This window comes from Oreochromis aureus, linkage group 10, assembly GCF_013358895.1.
Source record: "Oreochromis aureus strain Israel breed Guangdong linkage group 10, ZZ_aureus, whole genome shotgun sequence".
Lineage (NCBI taxonomy): Eukaryota > Metazoa > Chordata > Actinopteri > Cichliformes > Cichlidae > Oreochromis > Oreochromis aureus.
Genome location: NC_052951.1, coordinates 2,445,553 through 2,471,496, shown reverse-complemented (window position 1 = coordinate 2,471,496; position 25,944 = coordinate 2,445,553). Strand labels below are relative to the sequence as shown.

Genomic DNA, 25,944 nt, shown 5'->3' with positions numbered 1-25,944 from the left:
AAGCAACATGGAGCAAAATTCTGATTATGCAAAACAAATAGCTCCAGTGCAGTTTCACCCTTCTTCACAGTTAGATCACTGTTGTTCCATTTAAGACGGCCAACCATGTTAGTTTCATTCTTTCTGGGGGTTTTCGATGCAGGTACTGTGCTGTCAGAAATGGAAATTTGCTTGAATGAAAAACAAGCCTCTGAAAACGATCGCCAAGCCTCTTCAGGAACAAATGCAGCAGGGGACACGTGCCTCTTGGGAAACCCTAATCTTATTACTGCACACATTTATTCAATTCCACTTTCAATATCAATAATAATCAGAATGTGCCATGTGACGAGTCCTTTATGTAGTGCTGACAGTGCACGACAGGACGGAGACGTAACCACCTGGGAGTACATCACTGCTGACAGCTGTGGATCAAAGCTTTTCTTCTGCAAATTAATCTCAGATTGTAATGCACCATATAAATAACTACAATGGAGAGTCGTAGAATATGGAAACATATTCACTGATCAGACAGGTAACAAAAGTTGACAGCTGCAGTTTATCAAAGTGGAAGTAATCCCATAATAATCCGCTGAAAATCTCTTAGAAACAAGATAACACAGCGTGGCCATTTTTCCAAGTGCATCTATGCAGTTGGGGAAGAAATCACTTTACTGCAATTATGAAAAGAAAGATATGAAGTTATAGTCAAAGTGTAAATGCATGTGACAAGAACAACAAAGGCAGAGCAGAGGGTGACATATCGCAACCTCAGGCAAACTGGACAACAACACACACAAGACACAAACAAAGAGGAACGACTGCTAAAAGCAGCGCTTTCTGCCAATCTTGGTAAAAATGCAGCATGCTTTTTGATTATTATTGCAGGGGAAAAATAACAATGCTGTAGCTACACTCACAATATCCAGGCTGGGCACAGAGAGATGACCATCTGAGAAGCCAGGATTGGATTTTTCATTTCAATTCACAGCAAAACTCCATAAAAAAAGTCAGAATTCCAAAGAGAAGCATCAGCTGGTCGTTCTTAACAAAGCGGGCTTTAAAAAAAGACCACATATGAGACCAAATCTACAGTGGAAATGGGACACTAAGGGAGACAATTGGAGGCGAGACGAGGCCAGCACTTGCGTGTCATAAAGACAACAGTAGAATGGCCATTCTGCGGATTCCTGGGGCCTGACATCTAGATTGCAGATGGATAAGTGCACGTTAAAACAATATCCCACCGACCAAAAAAATCATTTCTCATAGCTGTCTCTATTTACTGAAAGGCTGCTCGTCTCCCACTGGGGCAGAAACAAATGAAAATGTTATTTCTCTACTCATGAACTCCTACCTAGTCTGGTTTTTCACTGCTGGCAATTTCATTTCTCTTCCAAATTTGACTTAAGCCCACGACTTGAGGGAAATAATGTCTCTGGAATAATCTTCTCCAACTGTAATTCCAGAGGCGCTGTCTTGGTGCCTTCCTTGGTACATATATGTGTCTGTCCATCTATCTACAGCATCTATTTGCTTATTTGTTGATGGCACTGTTGTTTTGTGGTTTAAGGGAAATTGCACTAGCTTTAGGGGTAGATGTGGAGTGACATCCAATGTCTGACAGTCGCGCTGTCAGTCACAGAGGTCTTCAATAAGAGAACAAACCCTTCTCCGGCACACGGGATGAAGCGTGGCTCTGACACCCGCAGTATTGCAATGCTCATCCTGCTGCGAAGAAAAACACGGGCTCATGCAAAACACTATATTAGCAAGATGCTTTCAGATGGTGCGCCGCCATTCTGTGCTCTGAAACACTTCTCCAGTATTTTGAAGTATTTTTGATCATGTAAGTAGCGAAGTTTTTTTAAATGATACGTTTTCCACTGTACGTAACAGGCACAACCACCGAAATAACTGTTGACAACATCCCTGTACAGAAAATGGCTTTACAAAGCCGTGTTTGCACCGTTCATCAGAATAAAGTTCTGAAACTGGAAACCAGAGAATTCATTCATATCATTTGATTGAAAAAGAGTCTTTTGATGAGAAGAAGCATTTCATGTAAGTGTTTTTCCTTCCAACAGTCGTTGATCTGTTATTCTCCGAGTCGTTTAACCCTTTTCTTTGTTTGTCTCTGCGTATTCACATAAACCACTGTTACTAAACACAAACTTATCAAACATAACTTTCACCAGTATAAAGCAAAACCCAGGTTATGAACCAACAAGCACAGAGGCAATACTGCACAGGTGTAGCATTCCCAACCTGTACGTCGTTTATTATTGTTTTCAAAGTCACTTCTTTAAAGAATGATAACACATGAAAGCATCATCACGAGTACAGTCAGTATATAAACTGAGTTTTAATAAACTGTACAGATAAGAAAAAGAAAATGTAGGTGTCAGGTAAACTTACACCACAGAGCTAATACGAGACTCCCGTATGAATCCACCATGTGACCATTTACTGCACCACCCTCCCCGCTTCCCCACCCAGTTCGTCTTCCAGTTATTCCCATTTCCGATCAGCCACAGTTTTGTTTGCTGGGGCCTCCCCGGGTATATTTACATTCAGTTTAGCCCTCAGATATGGCGGACCTCAGCAGGTCTATGTCTATACAGGATTCCCAATTTGCCCACTGAAGAACTTTGAGTGGTTTAATTGAATTCATCTAAAGCAGCGGTCCCCAACCCCCGGGCCACGACCCGGTACCTTGAGTCGTTTGGTACCAGGCCGCGAGTGTTCAGGCTCGGGTGTGAAATTTATGGTTTTCAGGATTTTTTTCATTATTTTTTATCGTTTTTAATCGTTAACTCGGTTTCCCTGGGTCTGTTATGAATAAATCTTTTTTTTGGTACCAGTACTGGTTTTATTTTGTTGCATTTATCCGCGACACCTTAAAGGCCAGTCCGTGAAAATACTGTCAGACATAAACCGGTCCGTGGTGGGGGGCCGCTGATCTAAAGCTGCACACGAAGCGGTACAGAAAAATAAAGAGGTACTTTCATCACGTCTTTGTTTAAAGGTGTTATGATGAGCCTTGCTGGCACAGAGGAGGTAAGTGATGAGCAATGAATGGGCAGTAACGGTGTTTCTGAGGGAGAGATGGTCTTGGACTCCCAGTGCGTTTGATTGTGTTTTCTCTGGTTCCCAGCTTGGGTGCGAGCACACCCCTACCAGGCCACTGTGATTCAAATACGCACTCTTGCTCAGCTTCTCCTTGGGTGGGGGGTAAAAAAGGTGCATGTAGTGCTGTTTGTGAGCCTTTGCATATTTGTGTTTACATGCGCGTTGGCCAGTGTGTGCTTATAAAAAGGAATGCCAGTCGATGAAGACCTCCCATCACAAAAGAAAGCACCACTTCCCTTTTTTCTCCTTCATGCAGCCAGTTCCTACATTGCTCTCATTGCTATGGCAACCGGCGCTCTCTCCTTGGGCTCTGCATGCATCCAATCAGAGTGAGACCTTTGTAGAGATTCCTCCGGGCTTCACTTATTCAACTTACCCCACCGGAACAGCCTCCGCACTGAAAAGGCTGGAACAAAGAGAGGAGAGACTCCCTCACCAGAGCTGGGGATGACATAAAAAATTGGGGCTACAGGGTCGGGTTGCAGGGAATGCGGAAGTAATATGTAGCCGAGAGCAGCGGGATGCACTGCAAAAGCAAAAACAGGGTGGCAGCGCATAGCCATAGCCAATTTCAGTTCAAATTATGTGGAATAGGATTTGTTATTGGAAGCCTCAGAGCCTGAATACTTGGCAAGTATCGCATGGCGCTGGCACTGGTTTAAGCTTGATAAGTCAAAATGGATTCCGGCTGAGCCTATTTATGTCATTCCTGAAAACATATGGATAGGATTCAGGCGCTCGATACTTTCAACCTTCAACAATGACATTCAACACCACTTCTCCAGTCCATTAATCTTCCATGAGAATAGATTTATCATCCCCAGCAGTGAAAGACTGCATTCAGTCAGGATAAGCCAACAGTTTGTTACCACACCGACATCTCTCCGTATCACTTTCAGCAATTAAAGCGTCTTACTTTGCTGGTTTTACAGTAATATGTTTACAGCAAAGGTCACAATGTTTCTCTGATTTTTCTGTCGGGGCCTCTGGGAGTAGTAAAGCATTATCAAAGCGCCGTGTATTCTCCACCCGAGGGCTGCTCAGACAATGAGCGACGCACCATTGTGCATCTCTCATTCGAATTATATTTCTTAAGAGGAGATGTGGCAGAGCTAAACTCTTGTGAATGTAGGCAGAGAGGCTGTTGTGCCCTCAGCACTCGCAGAGACAAGCCGTCCAGACGCACCTCTCACTGGTCCCTGACGGACATTCGGCTGCCGGGAATTGGCAGGGCAATGGAGGCGCATCATAATTTTGCCAGACTGCAACGTCACAAAGTGTCATAATCTGCCCGCGTGACTTGGCTGAAGGCAATGAGAAGAAAGAACAACAAAGGGAAGAGCACTTCCTGGGAGAGAGCCTATCAGGTTGATGTAGAAGAAGACAAATCGGGTGATGTCTAAACCGTCTGCCAAGCTGCGTTTGAGCCAACAAACCCGACAAAAAAAGAAAAATAAGGTTGGAGGCTCTGACTGTGGACATGAAGACACCTATGTATTTAAACCCAGATGGCCTGAACAGCACTCCTGTTAAAAGCTTCTATTTCATATTATCGTTATGACCATTGAAGCAGATGATATTTAACGGTAAAACATCTCTCGTGCATCTGCCAAGTCATTTAAAAAGTCCTGGAATATTTTCTTTTTGTCCATATAAATGTGGCGGATGTGCGGAGATACCGTTCCGTCTTTTTACGAGTGTGTTTTCCTAGCGGCGCCCAATGTACCGTTAGATCTGTTCTGTTGCTGTTCTTCACATTCTGGATTACAGCAAACACAGTGCCTGTAAGAAAAGCATGAAAGAGTCGAAAAGGTCCCTGCACTGCATTTCACAGCATCACCATGCACACGCTGAAGCCTCGGAGTACGATCCCAGGATAATGAGCTAATTATAGGTACAACATTCCAACTTCCATATCTAAACGCTCGTCTCTAATAAGAAACATTTCAAATTATCGAGCAGCAGAAAGAGAGACAGATAATTGATGCAAGCAATTACAAGTTCTGTGTTGGAGCAAATTGGCCAGCATATCTGGACATGTAGGGGGACTGTGACCTCATTTACATCAGAGTGTCAGGAAATAATTGGAGAATGTACTGAGGAGGTGGGACGGACAGACTGGTCCGGTCGCATTACATAAGCAGTTAACTTGGTCTGAAACGGAAAAGGCCTCACTGCAGGGTCAAGGACAACACACGATGTGCAGTCCTGGTACGCTTCAGCAAATCTAATCAGAATAGTGATCTTTACAACAACAAGTACGCTTTATGACATTGATCGGTTTCCAAAAGCTGTAATTTGAGCATTTGAAATGGTTTCACCACATGCACACGGGATTCCGAACAGGCCGCCGCGTTTTCGTCGGAGAGCCAGTAATAACGGAGTTCAGTTTTACTAGCTGTAAGAGAGACTTCAGCTATGTTTGGACTGAAACCGCTTCAAAAGCACAGGGAGACTGTGTGCTTGACTTTTAACAATATCACTTCCAGATGTTTCATTAAAAACAACTTTCAAAGAGCTCACTTAAAGAAAACCTTCAAGTCGGAGAGGGGCGGGGTTTGAGAACCCACAATTTTTCACATTTTCATTTCAGTCAGAAAAACGAGCACGGACGCTGTCAGCATTACAACATACACAAATCACTGCCCTATATTACACCAACATAGGGTAAAGGTATCCAAAGGGCTGGAGTGCACTGCCTCTGTTACAATGTGACAGACAGAATTCTCTAAGAAAGGCAGCTGATGCGGGACACAACAGGAAGCTTGGCTGACTATAAAAATGGCCACTGAGATATAGGGGTGCATTCATTACAGTCTCCCTCTTGTGTCTCTCATCAAGCTGGCTAATGCTGACTGGCGGGCTCTGACCCAGTACTGTGCAACTCCTCTCTACTGCACCCGCCTCTCATCAAGAGCCTTGGGTGGGAAAAAAAAGGAGTAACATGCTGTTTACTCGCAATCCCAGGCCCGTAATTGCCAATTTATTTGATAGGCAGCCGGGTAATGATGGCATTTCACCCCTTGCCGCAGAGACTAAACGGGAGTGATTCATCCAGAGCTCCCTGCCCTCCCCGATCCAGCAAACTCCCTCTGCTCAGGACTGCTGCCTGCCTGAATGCCTGCCACCCAGACTGAAGGGGTGGGGTGCGGCGGGGGATGTGGGGGTTAGCTGCCATGTCGGCTTCAAACAAACCCAAAAGGGAACCCGGAGCTTCAGAGCAAACGCAGCTAAGCCTGCCAATTTAGCTGGGGTTTGGGGCTGAGGCAAACACGGCCGAGCTGATGTGCCATTTGTAGGCCTTAATGAGCTGGCAGGATGGAGTGAGGAGGGAAGGCGAGCGGGAGAGTAAAGGCTGCCAGGCCTGACCTCCTCTGGCCTCGATCTCCCTGCCAGCCAGCGCCAGGTCGGCAAACTCGGTTCATCTGCTTCATCGGAGCGAAGTCCCTCCGTGAGGGGAAGGGAGTGCTACAGCAAATATCATTAGCGAACTGTTGGTCTAATGAACAGTTGGGGTCAAAGCTAGCTCATGTCTCACACTGCTCCCTGATACTAATGAGTGACTTAGATGCTTTGTCTTTGTTTTCACATTGCAACGGAGCCTCTGTGCAGCTGGACTGCACGAGCAGTCCCGATTCAGTGTGCGGTGCTACATTTCATACACGGACTTCTGTAGCACGGACACACGGAGCGAGCTGCAGGCATGTAGCTTTACTAGTAACTTTTAATAACATTAACAAGTAAATTTACCATTTGAAATCATTCTACCATGACCCACTCAAATAATGTCACTAAGGCAAAAGTCTGAAGAAGCATGTGGGGACAGGAGGTGAAGACCCTGTTGTGTGACTAAAGTGACGTGGGGTCTTTATGCAGCCCAGCTTTCAGCACATCGTCTGGGACACGCTCAGTCTCCTGTGATAGCAGGGGGAACCAGCGCTGCAGCTAAGCACATGGTTCCTACATGAGAAGATGCAACAACAAACAAACTGGGAACATCATTTTTAATTTAGTTCCAATGAAATGCACATATAAGCTAATACCTCTCATGATATTTACTTCAAGGGCTTGTTTCATATATCTAAATGCAATTTAAATAAATGCAATCTTTTGTAGGCTCTTAGAAGTCGCTGAAAAACAAAGGTGGACCCCAACAGTGTGCAGTGCGTGTCATCGCAGTGATGGAGTCTGAACGGAGGAAAGTGTTTACTCACTGAAGTCGAGACAGATCGACAGTGATTTATGACTCTGTAATTAAATGGAATCTCCATCATTTATGTGAAATTACAATATGATTATGTTTACATACAAATACTTAAATGTAGGTAAACTAGAATAAGGAGGTAACAAATCAGGACTTTCACAGGGAAAAATGACTATAGTACAAGATAATTTTAGTCTGTAATAAACTTTAAGTATTGCATAAGTACTTTCAAGTAGTACATATCTTCTGCCATGGTGGGGGGGGGGCAGGCCATATTATGGAACAGCTTAGTCTTTCCTAACTTCTCAGTTTTGTGCGCTCCTTTTGAAAGTGATGTTTGAACAGCGATGATGAAAGAAAAGAAGTGGCTCCATCTTTATAAGATCACATTTTGATGGTATTTATTTTTATTGTAAGTTGGTGAGAAACAGTCGTTATCACATTTACACTGGTCAAATAAAAGAACAGTTGAATATTAGGATATCCATCATGGACGTCAGCATACTACACATTGAACAGCTATGTAAAAAGGACAGATTATTCCACTCTATAATACGGCCTGAGCCACGCATGTTTACACATTTATGATGTAATATTGTTTTTCTGAAAAATTACCTTGAAATTAGACACAACATCAAGTTAATTATGCAGCACTTAAATTTAGTTACAGTTTAATTATTTCACTGTTTCCTGTAAAAACCTGACCTGTTAAAGCCTCATTCTGGTGTTTCTACCTTTACATATTTGTCATTTCAAATTAAACGTGTCGAAATTCCATTTAATTACAGAGGAATCACAGCCTTAGTTGCAGGCTGTATTATAAAGCGTTACCTAGATTCCTGCCCTTTTATTAAAATCTGGTCAGTGACATCAGTTGTGCCAACTTTTTTCTTTATGCAACAACATGCATGATACCATGATAAACCGATTCATAGCATTCTGTGTGACAACAGGAAAACATCTTTGATTAAATCAGAACTTGTATATGAACTAAACTGACTTTTATCCTACGTTCTTGTTTCAAACCTGTGGTGTAGCATGAGGTTACTGGAGGTCACGATGAAGCTAACATCGTGTCAGTCGTACGGATCTCAGGTTAGCAGATTTAAAACCTCCATTGTTTAAGCAAAATGTGTCCCGTCACTCTGCAGCACTGTCACTACAGTGCAGACAGAAATCAGCAGATATCATTTCAGTTTCTGTTGTCAACATCAAATTACTTATTTCATTTCATGCCCAGTCAAGCACTGTAAAGCTACACGCAGAATCAGTTTTGCTTCAGTCGTTCGGCCATGTCTTTCTCAAAGACGAGCTCGCCTCCCTACTGACAGCTTTAATTATGGCCACATATCTGATCGCTTTGCTGTAGATTCTCCACACAAATCAAAGAGCAGGGGTGGGTGTCTGGCAGCGAGGTCCCACGAGTCTGCTCGCTTTACATCTCGGAATATGTCGCAGGGCGAAGGGACACACGGCTGCTCGTCCTTTTGTCAGGTTATACTTGCCTCCAGCTCGTACACAATGAATATGGAGCTATTTTGGTGCATTAATCATCAACAACATGTCAGAGTAAGTGTGTTTGTTTCACAGCAGAATGCAAACAGAGAGTGGACTTGGGTGCTTAAGAAGAATCACAAAGTGCTTTTCTGAGGTGCAATCTGGATCAGTCAAGACCGACTAAACCCAATAATAACTTACCTTTAGTTTGGGTGAAAAATGCTGGTTCATCGCAATATAAATTTCAGCTGTAAGCCTGCTGCTATTGCAACATGAACCGGCTTTACAGTAATACAGTCCAGTTCTCTGAAAGTGCACGTGTAATGAAATAAACTGAAACTGCAGGCATAGCTTTCACTTTACACGTAAGCATTTTAAGGCAATAAACAGTTTGTCTTTGGCTGAACTGCTGAGTTTAATCTGTTTAAACAGTTATTTTAAATATTATCAGTAACCAGAAACATTTTGTAAGACTGGCAGGAATTTAGATCTTAGCTTTACATCTCAGATCAACTGCTTATGACTATAATGCCTTTTTAATATGTTCTTGTAATCCTGATTATTTTATTAAATGACCAGGCCATCTGCATATATGCAGTAAACATGTTATACTATAATGATATGTAACAGCCGCCAAGCAGCAGGTGTGTTAGTTATGGTGATCTTACGTCTGTCAGTCTGTCTCTGGAGCTGCTCCTGATGGAAGGCTTGGACTCTTCGCTTACACTCTCACTGTCGCTGTCCTTACAGTTGTTCTGCCCTGGCTTCAGCTACAAGAACACAAAGAGAACAAGGGTTAATACACAGAGTGTTAACGTGCACTTTAGAGCTGCGCATGGATAGGCATCCCACAGAAACTGGTCCAGAAATATGTGAGAACTGGCAGGAGCTGCAGTGCTGTCTCTCTAAATCTGTCATGTTTCTGAGCCTACTCGTAGCCATCACTCCACTTGCCAAAGATAGACACCATCTGATCTCACAGTATGAAACTCCTCTCAGCCCACGAAATAGAGAACAGGGACAAAGACCCCTCCAGAACCTTCAAATGGAGCCACCGTCCTTCCCGAGCAGACACCACATGCTGAGGCAGCAGGAGCTCAGCAAGTGTCATCCTCTAGACACTCTGTTCAAGATGCAGCAAAACGACAAGAATAAAGAGGACAACGTGGCAATCTGTGAGCGTGCGAATCCTTCAAAATCTGGAGAACAATAAAAGACTCCTGGGAGACAAAGCTAAGTGGGAGAAGCTGGGGTCTACATTCTCTGCTCGAGCCTGCGACTGATGTCCGTGCTACTTCTCCGAGACGAGACAGATGCCGCAGGTTTCCTTTCAAAGCCAATAAAAAGCTGGCTTTGTAAATAGTTGTTCTGCCACCTGATGGGAAAAGCAGAGAGCCGTGCCCCACATACTGTACAGGAATCGGACTATAAGATTGGGACACAAGAGGGAGCTGACATAGAAACAGTATGCGCTTCTTTTTTAAAGCTCTCCTTCAGTATTCTCCTTTCAGGATCGGCCATCGTTTAGCGTGATGAAAGGGCACAAGGTGTGGGAATACCGAACGAACCCTCGAGCTGAACGCGTAATTAAAATGAAAATGTTCCCTTTTCTGGTAGCCATTAGCTGTGTGAAAAGAATCCTATTCCTTAGGAGAATTGCATGATGGGTAGAAGGCAAGTGGATTCACCAGAGTGCTGAACGTGATAAGAGTCTCAGCGCTGGGAATGCCTGACGGGCCGTAAGGATGAGTCTATATGTCGGCCCGTGCTCACGCGCATGCAAAGCAGTGCCCTGCACCGTGATAGCGCTAATTACATTCTATTCTCACAAAGCACAGGGCGCATTTTCTCTCGTTTTTCTGGAAATGCCACCTACTCTGAGGGGACTCGACATGTTTTTGCAGAGAAAAGGAGAATAATCTCTCATCGAGCCTGGCCTGTGGACTGATCCTTGAAAAAAGGACGGAGGATGTTGTTTATGCCCCAGTCCACAGCTCCTTCATCAAAACACGCTGACCTATAACATCCCTGCTGACAGTACACACACACACACACACACAGACAAAGTAGAACTGCTGATTTGTCTTTTATCAATCAACGTGGTATCTTTACTGCAGAGTCCATATAAGGCTCCACATAATCGCACCATCTGTATTCTGGCTCGTCAGAGAGAAAGTACTCCATGAAATCAGAAATCTTACACAAATTTAACTGCGTAATGTCTGCAGAACATATCTAATAAAGACATTAAAAAAAGCGGCTCATCTTTCAGGGCTATTACTAGCTCAGGTCCTGATTACACAGCTATTTGAAAACGTATCCCTCAGCTTGTTCCCTTTAATTTCCCCCTGAGCTCCCTTAAATTACTTCAGAGAATTGTGTTTTTTTCCATCTGCGCTCCCCTCTTTGAGCTTCTGATGATGGATTCATTTCTTTTTATGGTGTGATTAATGGATGTCTTAAGCAAATGGAGGGAATAGTGGTGGTCAGTGCCATCAAACAGTGAGGCTGAAATTTAATGACCTGCTGTCTGATGATAAATCTACGCGTGTGTGTGTGTGTGTGTGTGTGTGTGCGTGTGTGTGTGTGCGCGTGCGTGTGTGTGCGTGTGTGTGTGTGTGCGTGTGTGTGCATGTGTGCATGTGTGTGTGGGTGCAGAGGCTGTCTCTGTGACCCAGTCTGTGTTGATCTGATCACTCCCACTTGTTACATTTTCTATGCGGTTTACAGGCTTTTAAAGTTAGCGTCACTTTTAAGCCTTCTGCAATGAAGACCAGTGTGCTACGCTGCATTTAATGCGACCTAAACAGGAGAAGCACACACGCAGACGCCCAGACAGGTGCGCCGTACCGACACGCAGTAACGAAAGGCATTAATTAAGACGCAGGTTGAGGCATATGGACGCATGTATTTAATGACCTTACTGTATCTGCTCAGTCTGGGTTTTAGAAGTGGCCCTGCAGGAAGATCACAAACAGATGGTATTAATATTCCAGAGGCTAATTTCACAACAATTAAAGACACAGCAAGACATTAGCATCTAATGAAACATTTAAACTACTAGTAAGCGCATCTGCCATTAATTTCCACCCAGTGAGGTCTTGTTTTCCTCCAATCTGTTCTGTGTTAGGGGAGAAAGTTTTTTCATCCTCGTCTCTTTTACCAGACTGAATTTACTGGAGGAGAGAATCAACAACTGTTTTCAATCAGCAATAACTCAGCGTGGTTTAGCCTGCAGGTTATGATATATTATTTTATATTTGGTACATACACAGAAAGAAATTCAAGTGTAATGGTGTTTCTACTTAAGGACCTATTTAAATTGTTATAGCCACACCTTATCTGTTCACTGGTGACTGAATAATTACAACGAGTCGTTAATGTCTGAGTTTTGCACACGACCTAGTGAAAGTTTAATACGGGGTTACAGAGATAAACAGGCACGACTTGTCATCAGGTTTTAATTTGATATATGAGCGTGTGATTGTATAACTACTGATGCTACAGCAACACTAGCACCAATTCTAATATATCTAAACCGCCCCATGTAGCATTCATTTATAAAGACACACAAAATATCACTACACAAACCTTTGTACCACAATTGAATCAATTACTTAATAAAATGTTAAACTAACAGCTTCAGTTCTTGTTCCAAGTATGACAAACCAGTGAAGAGCAATTTATAACTGTTCAGAATGATCTTATATTTAAGTGTGATTTTACTTTTCACTGGTATTCATCAACATTAGTTTGAATTATTATTGTAGGCTGAGATTTGTTATTGTTGATTATTCTCATATTTCTCCGATTAAGAAATTATGTCATATTTGTTATTCTGTTTCCAGTTTCACTTGTTCTCGTATTAGTCTAGTCTCTGTAGTGTTTTGTTGTCAGGTTACTGTCTGGCTGTTTCCTGTTGTATTTTGGTAGTCCTCGTCTCTTGTGAGCTGTATTTAGTTTTACTACCACACTGTCTTGTTATCTTGATTCTTTTCCCCCGTGTTCACCCTCCCCGACTGACTCCATTGTTTGATAAGACTTGTTCAAGCATAAGTACGTTAGCAGACATTTACATTCCAGTTTTAAAATACACAGAGATTAACGTGTCTGTGTTAAATGAACAAAGCTGGTTAAGTTATCTCAACTGGCTAGATCATTTTACTGACGACTCACTAGTTAGCTTGACAGTTCTTCACTTTGAGCTCGCCACCTAGCTAACTGCGACAGAATTAGTGCAATTTACATTTCTGAGTGTTGAATTAATAAAACCGACAGTTGTGAAAACTTTGCCTCACCAGCCCTGCCAATGTTAAATCCTAAGGGATAGATGAAAGATCTCCTTTTTCATAACATGTTTGAAATAGATAAATAATAAAATTAGCGCTGCTTATGTTCAGCTGCCCACTGAAAACAAAGATCTTTGTCTCAATGATGCAAATCTCAAAGTTGATAGACCAAATCAACACTGAACATCCCAAAGCCGACAGTGAGGTTATAGTGTTGAACGAAAATGATGCAGATTCTCGGCACAAGGCTGAAATGTCTCATTTAACACGGTTACCCTGAAACACTAAAACAGCTATTACAACACTGTCTTGAACATGTGGAGTCAATTATTTTCTCACTTACTGAAAAGTGCTCACCATTGCCATAGTGGAATTTTACAAGTGTATTGACCTATTCTCAAGGGCTGCACTACAGACTCAATGCAATCAAGCACAAAAGTAGGCCTGCTAACATTTCTAACCACAAAGGCCTTTTTAAACAGACCCACACACAGCTGACCTGCCCTGGCAACTCCGCCCCCCACCCCCATCTCTTATCCCACAAAAAAGAAAAATAGACAGAGCGCTTTTCTACTGGCCTCAGTGGAATTCTGTAGCCATCAGCTCCTGGTTTCCCTTAGTTACGCACAACAGCAGCTGGAGAGCTCGGCGGTAATAAAACCTGGAACAATTTAACGGCTTTTATTGTTCTTCTGCGGCTTTCACAACAGCTAACCTGTCCTCGCAGGATCTGGCAGGGAGAATCCCACTAGGGCAGCAATGAAAGAGGATCTCATTTACCTAAAAGCGCTTATAAATTTTTAATTTGCTTTAACAAGTAAATTAACAAGTCCCTCATTTGGGAAGTTTTATGGCTCCTTGCCACTGAGGGAGAACCATGAATGTTTTATAGATAATCCACTACCTAGGCTCTGTTGCTGATAATAAATTGTCTATTTCCTGCAGCACTGTCAAATCCCTCGGTTCGCACTGACTACACTTTGAATATCTCCTTTATGCTACCTTCAGAGGTCTATATACTGAGGCTATTAAAGGGCTGGGAGCTTCACGACTCAGCAGTTAACATGAACAACTTGAAGAAATTCCTCTCGACGTGACTGCAGCCTTAGGATGCACCATTTCTGAACGTTAAACCACATTAAGCATGGCTAATTATGCCCCGACCGGCCTGTGCGTCACATCAGCCTCACAGTGAGCCCATCTAGTAAAACCACCTTGGGCTGGTCGACAGCAGCAGTTGGAAACTGCTGGGTCTCTTTAACTCACAGCTGGGTTTATCTGACAAGACTTATGTGAAAATAACAGCTGGGCGTTCACTGGGGCTCCTACGTCAGCTGTGGAGGCCAGCCCACCAGCGTGGCCTGGCTCCGACCCTGTGCTTGGCTCTGAGGCCCAGCTGCTTTAACTGCCACAGACAGCAGCCCCGCCTGGCGCCCACATCAGCCATAACCCTTTCTGCCACCCTTGCTTTATAGCCTGTCACTGGGCATCAGTGCTCGGCTTCCATTGCCCCAGATTTGTTTACCGTTAGCTCCATGTGTGGCAAAAGATCGACACGTACAGCCGGATGAAAAACCTTTAATTCCACGTTTTATCTGTAAAGCACGGGCATCACATCATCAAAACCCCTGCCGTTCGCCCATGGCTGTCACTCCCAGTCAGCGAATGCAGTAATTTGTTAGCATCAAGGTACGTAACCACAAAGGAGCCCTATTTCCTTTCAATCTTCCAGCATCATTGTGTGGCAGTGATCTCTGGCGACCTTGTCAGACATCATTTTTCTTGCTGGGGAAAGATCAGTGACACCCACTCGAACCGATCTCAGGCCACAGAGGAGGCTTTTCTAGCCTCTGTGCTGGAATGTGAAGCCGAAGCAAAGATATGGAGCCACTGAGGACGAGTCACATCAGCCGCGGGGTAAGAACATCCTGAGAGGAGGAGGAGTGGGGAAATGGAAGCTCATGTGTGTTAGAGGGGTGAAGTGGAGGGGGGTAAACGCAGTTGAGAGCACTGTCTTGATCTCATCAGTCATACTAAGGACTCCATTTCCTCCACCGCAGGCCGGAGGATACGAGAGCTTGCGGCTGCATTTATATATTGCCATAAATCTCCGATCTATGACGACATTACAGACAAATCAATATGCTTTTAACATCCATCCTCTGCCCTGCGTCGCAATCACCCTTCTCACAAATGGTCATATAATGCTGTAGTCTGGTGGATTGAGTTATAGGGACAATTCCCAGATTTAATAATGAACTGAACAGGTGGAGAAAAACTGTGTGTGGGTGGTTGTGGTGGAGGGGTGAGGAGACTTTAAGAGCAGCGAGAGACCTCTGCTCTCTCAGATCATATCTGAACATCTTGTTATAGTAGCCCAACGTGGCAGTAAAATAACCTGCCTGCCCACTTTACGCACCTCAATTCCCTGAGTCCCGACACTTCCCGTGTACAGCAGACAGCGAGCACGCTAAGCTAACAATATAATACGTATATACTAAATAATAAGAGGATATTCCATCCAAGGATGCACCGGAGAGCTGAGAAGTATCTGACTTCTACTTGTACAGTTGAGTGCCTATCAACATATGACCGCTCAAAGAAATTTGCATGCAATTATTAACATGATTCCCCCAGCTCTTCAATATGTGCTGCTTCAATATTGGCTTTTCAACTCCCATCCAACTAAAGCCACAGCCAGTGTGCCAAATCGCAGCTCCCCGAGCTGGCCAGCCTCAATAAAGAGTGGTATGGAAAAAAGACAGCAGAGAAAAAGCCCTCTCCTATCAGCTTGCAGGGGCTATCATTTCTCTTTTTTATTGCCATTTATTTTCCTCAAGGAATTCACTGCCAGTATATTGGCAGGCCTTCCAGTAGATGGAGGCAATGAAATTTAGCGCAGACACTTAACACTGGGTCAAGCCTTGTGTGAGGCTCATGTGTGGTGGTAATATGATAGACAAATGCTTCTAGTTTAGGGTAAGAGGGCTTTTTTATGTTACAGGAATAGTCGGAGAGTGCTCTCCGTGACACACACTGCTACGAAAAAGCAGAACCTTTTAGAAGGAAGCATCCAACAGAAACATTTGTAAAATGGCCTCGCACTATACAGCGCCCTGCCGCAACTGAGGAAGAAGCTCTATAGGCCAGAGCCGTTTCACTGCGCTCTGCCCTGAGGTGTCAACAATGACTGGATGGAAAATAATACAGTGAATATAGCTACCTATATATGAGCCAATAATAATGATCAATTAAAAAACATTCAACTCTAAAAAACATTTATTTGAATTTAGTAAGTCTAAGTGACCTGGTGTAAAGTTTTTCGATAGCTGCGCTGTGCCAACCTTTCAGGCACCAGGAACAAATCCCAGGCAGTTTGGTCGCGATGCCTTCATGACTGAGGTCTGAGTACAACATCAAGTCAATGAAACCTCTGGGATATTGATCTGGTCACTTAAATCACAGGCAATCAGTTTCAGCTGCTTTGGTGTTAATGAAACTAATAACAGGCAACAATGAGACAACCTCCAAAACAGGAATCATTATTCAGACTCAGGTTGGGCGACTGGATGAAAATATCGATTATTGACAACAGGCTGAGCCCATCGGCCCATCGGCGATCGTTTTCACACGGGTGATTTATTTATTTATTTGCCCGCCCATGAGTAAGTTTGCTAAGAATGATGGAGCTAACAGAAGCAGTCAACAGAAAAAAGATAACAGCACCCTCTTTCATCTGCGAGCAAACGCCCCCTCCTCAGAGTGCGCCCAGACAGTGTTGCCAACTTAGCGACTTTGTCGCTATATTTAGCGAGTTTTCAGACCCCCTAGCGACTTTTTTTCTAAAAGAAGTCGCTAAAAAAAAGACGTGAAAGCGCGTATCGCTTTTACTCTCAACAAGCAGCGGGTGCTTTATCGCAGTCAGTTCTTCTTTACTCTTATGCTGTTTTGTGGATCACAAGGTTTAAAACTACTTATAAACACACACACACAACTCCACCAGAGTGCTTATTTCGGTCACTTTTGCCGGTCCAAGCCCGGGTAAAGGAGCAGGGCTGGAATTGTGACATTAAAAAAAACAATAATTACTAAAAGAAATTTAATTTATAGTTCTAAATAAACTCTAAATGCATTTAGGACGTTTTTTACTCACTTTATGTCTCTTCCACGATGTTATTTCTCTCTCCAGCAACATTGGTTACAATTATATTAGCATGACCAATTATGCAAATTAGGTGATGACGTCATTTAGCGACTTCTAGCGACTTTTAGGACAACCAATAGCGATTTTCCTTACTGAGGAGTTGGCAACACTGCGCCCAGATGCTTGATGATGTAGCTGCAGAAGCTGCTGATAGCCTAGCATACTCAGCTGGACGGTGGACACGTGCATGCTCATGCAAGTTAGCCGTGTTTGAGTACTTTGCTCGCACTATACGTCTGCACAAGCGCACACCGCTTTGGTTACATCCTCAGGTTTACTGCTTTCATCTGGCTTAAAAATCCCAAATTGGCAACTTTATATATTTTAGTGCTGTCAGCGTTAATGCGCCATCGTCACGACTAACGCGATTAACAAGTAACCCATCAGTGCGCAGACTGAGTCAAAATCCCTGAAATGTCTCTGTCAACACATTTCGGGCAGTTTGTCCAAAGTTCGTTCATTCTGCGCTCCCGATGGGTTCAGCGTGTTAAAAATTTTAATCGCGTTAATCGTGATGACCGCGTTAACGCCACAGCCCTAATTTTTGGGAAATTAGTTCGTCCATGTTTGGACTTCTTCTGTGTTGTAAACGTGCAAATCAGTCCGTGCATGATTACATTGCTCCGCCCATCAAAAAGTCTGCGCATGCACGAATATGTCGCCCATCGTCGATTATTGGACTGACGATTGTCGGTTGGAAAATTGCGTACACTAATGTGCTGAGTGTACGTAGGCCGCTCCTGGAGGATGAAGGAATCTTTACCATTGACTAGCCCTCAGCTGACCAACAGAACACCTCTGATGTGATGCTTCAGTCCATCCGATGCCACCAGGTTGCACTTTTCTCTGCAGGAGCTCAGTGATGTTCTGGTCCTGGGAGGAGATGCCCAGGACACCATCTGTTGTCACATTATGAGCATGCCCCCCATGCATACAAACACGTAGCCTCCCAGTACCATTTTAAATTGCTGCAATGACATTTCAGTAAAGTGCCATGCAGGTGCTTTTTCAGTTTGATCTTCAGGGTGTCTCTGAATTCAGCTCTCTGTAGGTTGATCATTTCCATTTCCATCAAATAATATGGCATCCTTTCATTCCTAACACTTTACCCAATCCATGTCACCATAGATATCTAGCATCGTTTTTTTCCCAATTTAGAGCTGATGCATTCCTTTATCTGTTTTTTTTAACAAAGATTAAATGAGCTAAAATTCATTCATTTCTTTTCTGTCTAATATTACATATATGATTACCATTTGTCAAATCTACACAGCCTCTGAAATCAGCTGCACATATCTGCAGAACTCTCGAGCAACATCTAAGAAACGACTAGTTTGAATTCAAGGTCACGGAGTCACACGCTCGTCTATGGTGAGCAGCCGGGTGTTGCCATTTAGTGGGCAGGTAGTGATGCCAAAATCACCACTGTGGTGTGAACCAACAGGAATGAGCGTCTCACCTTACGTGCATTCAGCTCCATCTGTGCTGCTATTTGGGGATTAAAGGGGGTTGTAAAATCTGATGGCAGGATATACATTTTCTATTTGGCTGACCCAGTGCGCTTGCCTGAGGCCAGCACTGTTATCACTAATCCAGGCTGTAAACGTCCTCATTTAGCTACCTTCCTGAAATTCACATCTGTCGTTATCAAGTCATAAAACAAGACAGTGCTATAGTATCGCCATATTAATAGCAGCCTGCGTTTTCCTGGCTCGTGAGACGTCTGCTAGTAAACATCTGCTCTGGCTGCTTTAACGGGCCGGTAATGGGAAAGCGCAAAAAGCCAAGGGCAACGACAGCGCAGTCTAACAACATGATTGTAATTGAAATAATCAGGATTTCAGAGACCAGAAATAACTCGCGCATCATGCAAAAACATACGGTGCTGTTCTGATGCTACAAAAAGCCATAATGACAGCAAATATTGTCCATTAACTTTATATTGGAAACACGCTGACCGCATACCTGATTTCCTATCATCTAAGTGGTGGTAAAATGCAGCTGGAACGTGCCCAGTAGACAGGAGAGCGATCTCGTAAAGCAATGACTGCTGGAAATGTCATTTTTATGTGTATGCGAAACATCCGAATGTGGAGAACGAGAAAATACTGCAGCCTATAACACATTATCACACAGACGCTGTAAAATGTATACAGCACACCTCAGAACTGCTTTAGCTTGGTTTCTTCATCAGGAGAACGCTCTTCCCACACGTGCTGTGAGATAGTTTGACCTGCAGGACGATTAAAATGCAGTTTGTTTTAAATTAACCTTAAACAGAGCCTTCATTTAACCGGCACTGAATGACAAGATGAATACTCGACGAAATCGATGTTGTGACGTCTTTGTTGGCAGTGATGTTCATTTAACATTTCAAATACTTGCATGTAGAAAGCAAAGACTGTAAAATGAATGTTTATTCTTCCATTGTACAGAACCACATAGTCATTATTGCAGCACTGGAATGAACATAAACAATCTTTATACTGAAGGCTCGCTGGTGGAGGATTTCCTCTTCATCTTCCAATCAAAACAAAAATGCTGGCGAGACCTAACATTTGAGAGCGGTCACGTGTACCCAGAATACACCTGTCCAACCTGTCCACCTTCAGGTTCGGTGAGGCAACTTATTCATCAAGATATGAATAAATACACTGCTCAAAAAACATTACAGGAACCCTTTAATCACGTATCATGAGTGCAGCATCAGGTCAGCTAAACTTCTGGGATATTGATCTGGTCAGTTGGGGGGGGTGGGGGGGGGGTTGTTGATCAGTTTCAGCTGCTTTGGTGTTAATGACATTAACAGCAGGTGCAGCAGCAGCGGGGCAACAGGAGCGATGCTACACTGACATTTTTCCCTCCTCATCTTTTCTGACTTTTTTCACTAGTTTAGCATTTGGCTGGGGTCAGTGTCACTGCTGCTAGCATACCTGGAGCCTACAGAGGTCGTTGTCTGCAGCCAGTGCTCCCTGCCTGTGTCCAGTCTGCTCCAGCGTTATGATTTAGGCCTACACAGCACTCAGAATAGCAGCTTGCCACACAAGACCTGCCAGCATCCAGCAATGACTACGCTGCTTGTAGAAATAGCTTCCCCTCATGTGTGTAAGGCAAATTACAACACACAAGGGACCTGTTACATTTCAGCCTAGTTCCACATCACTTGGCTTAAAGAGAGACTATTTAGGTGGTTTAGTGCTTTTATTTATGTTGAGAATTACAGTGAAATCGAAATCCCGTCCATGTTTCCCCCCTCCTCTGACGAGCAGTGTTTTCAGCAGCTATCAGCGATCTTGGCAGGCCAAAAGAATTACTTCATGACCCTCTTTGCAAACCGTGCCCTCACTCTGTTTGTGTTTTGGTCTGGGCTTCCTCTAGCAAGTAATGGACTTCCTTCAACTCATAAATCACACTTGTACAATCCTTTTGATTTTTTTTCCCCCTGCCACGCTTTGTTTGGTGTACCATGTCTTTGTTCACGTAAAGCTATTTTCTGTCATAAAAGCAGCCACACAATGCTCGCCTTCTTCCTCCTGCACTTGGGAACACGCGTTTTTTTTTTTTTTAACAGGGACTAAAGCCACAAATGTCAACCACAGGAAGGCTATTATGAGAGTAAAATTACTTCCTTACTGTTATCAAGCCCCTCTTTGGGCCCAGCCAATGGTTAAAAGCCACCATGAAATAGGGCACAGTTAGAGTTTCCTAGCAGGTCTTAGCCAAGCTGCTAACCTTGCTATTAAAGGCCCCGACAAGCTTTGTCAATGCAATCTGCTGAATGCCTTGAGTGACATGCGATCGATATTCTCCACTCTCCCGGGTCATCACCAGTGACAGAGGCCTAAGTAATAATACAGCTCGAGCTGCCTCTCCAACCTAAATGCTTCCACTGCCACAATATTTCTTTTTTTCCCCACTTCTTTCTCTTTTTTTTGTCTCGGGGCTTGGGAGCTAAATTTTCTGCGCTGATCGAAGTGGAAGATATGGAAGGTGGGAGGCAAGAGGGGAGTGTGGAGGTTTGTACGGCAGCGGTGTGATGAGGAATTGCTGTGTTGTCTGGACTGACGCTGGTGAGGGTAGTGAGTATGGCAGGCTGAGGTGGGGTAGAGAGAAATGGAGGAGGAGGCACAGAGTGTGTGGGGGGGGGGAGGCGGGGCTCTGATAAATCGAAAATGACTGGCTGCCGAGTTGTAATCTGCCAGCGTCGAGCCCCCTGTAGCAACAAGCCAAATGAAAAAGCACGCTGACAGGCCGGAGAGATGGAGGGCCTGCGGTAGATTGCGGTGGCGCAAGGGGAGGGGAAGAGGGAGGAAGAGGGAGAGGAATGAGGGAGAGCAGGGGGGAGGGAAAGCGGGCAGAGCAAGGAGGAATTGTGGGGGAGACATTTATGTTTGTTCCAGTGCGCCGAGGTGTCAGAGAGAAAGGTGTGAAGGGTTGTAGGCAGTAAATAAAGCATCTGGATCCTATATCCACACACACACACAAACTGTTACCAGATGAAAACATAAGCTGCTATTACAATTTCTAATAAGGTCTGAAATGCAAACAGTTGGCACTGTCGTACCACCAATCACGAGCCGTCAATTAGCTTTACACTCGTAACATGTTTACATTGCCGGGCTTGTGCGAGTGCACAGAAGGCTTGTAAATCTCCTGTTATACGCCATCTATGCATTTTGCATAAGCGTCATCTGAAAGGACGCGCTCGCACGCACCGCACGCAGCACAGGCAGCTGGAGTGTCCTTCACAAGCAGGTGAATCAAGCTCCAACATCAAAATCCAACACAAGAGCTCCACCTACTGCAAGTGCCTCCTCTGTGCCCCTTCCTCCGGTGTTCAGGTGATCTTAAAGAAAACACCAGCAGGAGCTGGTGCTCCGTGTGTAGTTCTCATGTTATTTCTACCCATTCCATTAAATTCCAAAGCAACCGCTCTCATTGAACATTACTGCCAGACACAGGGAAGCCAGTTCAGACAGGGCTAATAAGGCTGCAGCGGTCTGGCCCCGTCTCACTGCCTGATACAATGTCAGCTGCAATGAGAGCTAAGAGCTAAGCCTGCTGCCCCATCCCAAGTATTAAGTGTGTAAGCCTGATGCCTGTTAAGCAGGGTCTTGCCAGAGCAGGGCCTGAGAGAAACAGTCAGTCTGCCTCGCTGTCTGCCTGCCTAACAGGCCTGCTGGCCTGAATACACAAAAGCACTCCCTTGCAAAAATGCAAGGTCAATTCAGCAGCAGCAGCAGCAGCAGCACTGAGCCCAAGACAAGAGGACCAGCATTGTAATTGGGAACTCAATAAAGCTCATGTGGAAAACAATGTAAGACGGTGCTGACAGATCCCACCCACCAGGACCACAGAGAACCGAGAGCAAACAATCTGTCTGCACAGCCATCCATAACCCTACACAGAGTTTACACATCTACATCAGATGAGCTGCATATATTTAGAAATCACTAGTGGCACAGCATGAGGCCTGATGAATTCACAAACAGCAGGAAACAGCGTCACTGTATTTCCAGCAGAATTATCTGCAGCTCTTTGTCTGTTTATCCACTGCTGTTTTTTTCCCCTCTGCCTCACCGCAGCAGCAGACTTGCCCGGCAAGGCAACAGAGGCCTTGAATCTGTAAAGGCTGCATCCCTCCTCCCCGCCGTTTCATTTGCAGACCCGTGGCTCACAGTCGGACTGTCTCAGAGAAAAGCCATCTCCTTCACAGCACGGCTGCTGTTTCAGGGCAACGCCGATCTGCTGCATGCACCCCGACTTCCCGCGCTCCCACTGGGCTATTCAGGAAATCGCAGCTGATACTGAGTCGTTTGTCTCCCTTTTGTGCACACCCCTGGTTGTGCCACGGCAAAAAGGAAGTGGGGAAAAAAAGGGGAATACTGCAACCCCCCCCCCGGGGAAACACTGAAAATGATTTCTGCAACCCTCGGTGTGGAAATTTTGGTGAATAGCACAGAAAATTAAATAAAACACAATTTAAAAGGCAGGCTCTGCAGGAGTGGGAGTGTGCCTGTGGCTTTCTGAGTTTGCTGGGGAAAATTAGGTTCTCAGCCTGAGGTTCATCACTCGAAACTTCAGGCATTTACTGGAACAAAACTGGTGTAATCATTTCAAATAGACCAGTGTGAGATGACTTTATATAAGCAGCGCGAGAATCCACAGAGGTCTAATCAAAGAAATACTGGAAGGAAGTAATGCGGGGGTATACTTTGCATTTCTGTGGCTTTCCACTGTGACAGCTTTTGTGTCAAAATGCTTTGAACTGCATAGGCTGTCGATGGCAGGAGTGCTGCACAAACAACCCAGGAAAAGGATCATAGAATCATGGCTGCAGATTTGCTAGTGTACACATATTCCAGAGACACAATCAATTATCCTGCCAAAAAACAACAGGCCAAATAGGCAGATCTCACGTAATTGTAGCTAATGAGCACTAAAAGGAGGGATAACCTGCACCAGACCTTGTCCATCACAGCAGCTGATAAGATTAAATATGACTTCAGAGCAAAGTTGCAAGAAGTTTGGAAGTGTTTCAGTCTCAGTGGTAGGTGTGAAATTCAGTCTGGGTCAACTAATCTTTTTTCAGGTCAACTCATAATCAACACGCTGACCTGCCTCAACGATCGCAGTGATGTAACCTCTAAAGTTAATCCAGGTTTTGTCGCGGAGAAAGACTAAACGATAAAGTGCGACCCGAAACAAAACCTTCATGCAATCATAACAGCCATCTAAGTTCTGCCGAGCGCAGCACAAAACCCAGTATTTACTGCAATTACTCATTTTTCATGCCGTCATGCAAAACTGAACTTTTGGTGAGAAAGTAGACTTTTAAAAGAATCCAGTAAGTTTACAAAACTGCAGGCATTAGTTTGTGCAAACAGCTGCACCTTAAAGCGTCAGACTGTCAGACTGCATCGCGATTTCAAAGACTGTAAAGGTACTGGAAGTATAAATTATACAGAAGCTCGGTGAATGCAAACGAGAACAATGCAAGGCTTATTTTCAATCCCTCAAAAAAAGAAAAGGAGAAGAAGGAGAAACATGCAAAGCTGGGCGCGATCTTTAAAGTAAGAGGGAGCTTTGGGGGTTTGGGTGAGAAATGCTTTTACTTTGCTGCAGTCTCACAGGAAGGTACAATGTGAGCCAAGAACAAGGTTAAAACAAACACCCAATGCATTTAAAAGCACACTTTCAACAATGCTTTTTTTAATCAAAACTTTTTTGCTCATTTTTCCTGATAACTCTTCAATTACCGCTGTCTGTATGAACTCCATTTCATTGAAGGATGCCAAGTTTTTGTAGGCCAGAACGACTTGAGCGCGGGCTCCGAAGAGCTAATGTCGAAATTCCCCCGAGCAGTCTTTTAAACACACGGGTAAATAATTCAGCACAGCCTGAACAAAGACTGAATCCGAGAGTGTGCTGGGCTCTCCTGTGTACGCTGTACTTTCTCTCCCCGTCCCACAAGAAGGAACAACGAGTCGGGCACTGCTCTGTTCATCACTGACAATCTCTCTGCTTTACGATTTGATTTTCAGCCCACGACCAGAGTTTCTGCTGCTCTTTCCTGACAGAGTTCAGCGACACGCCAGCCTGTCACCCTCCTGCTGACCTGTGGGTGGTGCTACATGACAACACATCAGGAGGAGAAGGTGAAGGAGGAGGACAGAAGAAAATGGCTTTTACAACAAAAACCAACAAGAGCAATATTAAAAGAAAAGCACAAAAACACAAAATGCATTAGACTTTCTCTCTCACACACATACATAAGCATCGACACACTACCTGCCAAAATCCAATAACAGAGACATCAGAACCAACAGAGCACTCGAGGCAAACATCATCCCCCCTCTGCTCTGGTTACTTTCTCCCCCCTTCAGCTCCACTTTGGTCTTACTGATAGTTTAAAGCTCAGCTTCACCATTGGAGGCCACGCACAATGACCTACAGCTGCGGGTTAAGCATATCTGTCACTGTTTGCACCGGCCGACCGAAACTGAAACCGAGTTCTCTTCTTCTAGTTCTGATTCAGACGGTGAGCGAATAGATAGCAGGGATGCAGGACAACTTTATGCCAATTTTTAATGCATCAAATAATTCCAGCTGGATGTGTCAGGCTGTTAGCAAAAGGAAAAGTATATCTTTTCACATTTTAGTCATCATATTCTGTTTGTAGGGGAAGCACTACTGAAATATGTGGAAAAATACGGTGCGTTTCCAGAGGAAGCTGCAGTGAGACTGATGAATATGAGCGATGCCCAAAAATTACACCCAAACTGTGCAGCTGAGGAAATCATATCGAATTGCATCCATAAAAGAACTGGCAGAATAAAAAGATCACCTCTGTTGCAATGCTGCATTAGTGAAGTACTCTTTAAAGCCCTGATAACCGCACCAAGGATGCACTCTCCACTCGTATTTTCACAGCATTAAGTATTAGTCAAGGAAAGGCACTTGTAGCTTGATAAAGGGCTGATCTGTAAATGATTTAAGCAGGCAGTAACAGTAAAAGCTGAAAGGAGACAATGAGTGAGTCGACTCTGCATGTCGTCTATGACGAGTTTCGCTTCTGGCAAAGACACCTCATCAAGGGCATCAGAGGCCACGCCCCCTCCAAATGTTAAATACTGCAC

The 25,944-nt window shown here is 44.2% G+C and overlaps 1 protein-coding gene across 14 annotated transcripts in view; it reads right to left on the bottom strand.

Moving 5' to 3' along the window:
- auts2a (activator of transcription and developmental regulator AUTS2 a) overlaps positions 1-25,944 on the bottom strand; it is a 316,198-nt gene that overhangs the window by 169,384 nt on the left and 120,870 nt on the right. For 13 of the 14 annotated variants that reach the window (XM_039618431.1, XM_039618433.1, XM_039618432.1 and 10 more), the window contains one exon: positions 9,481-9,582. In XM_039618431.1, coding sequence (XP_039474365.1) covers positions 9,481-9,582 — 102 coding nt within the window. Of the gene's footprint in view, positions 1-9,480; positions 9,583-17,398; positions 17,685-25,944 lie in introns of those variants that run through there. The other variant, XM_039618442.1, reaches the window with a different exon arrangement.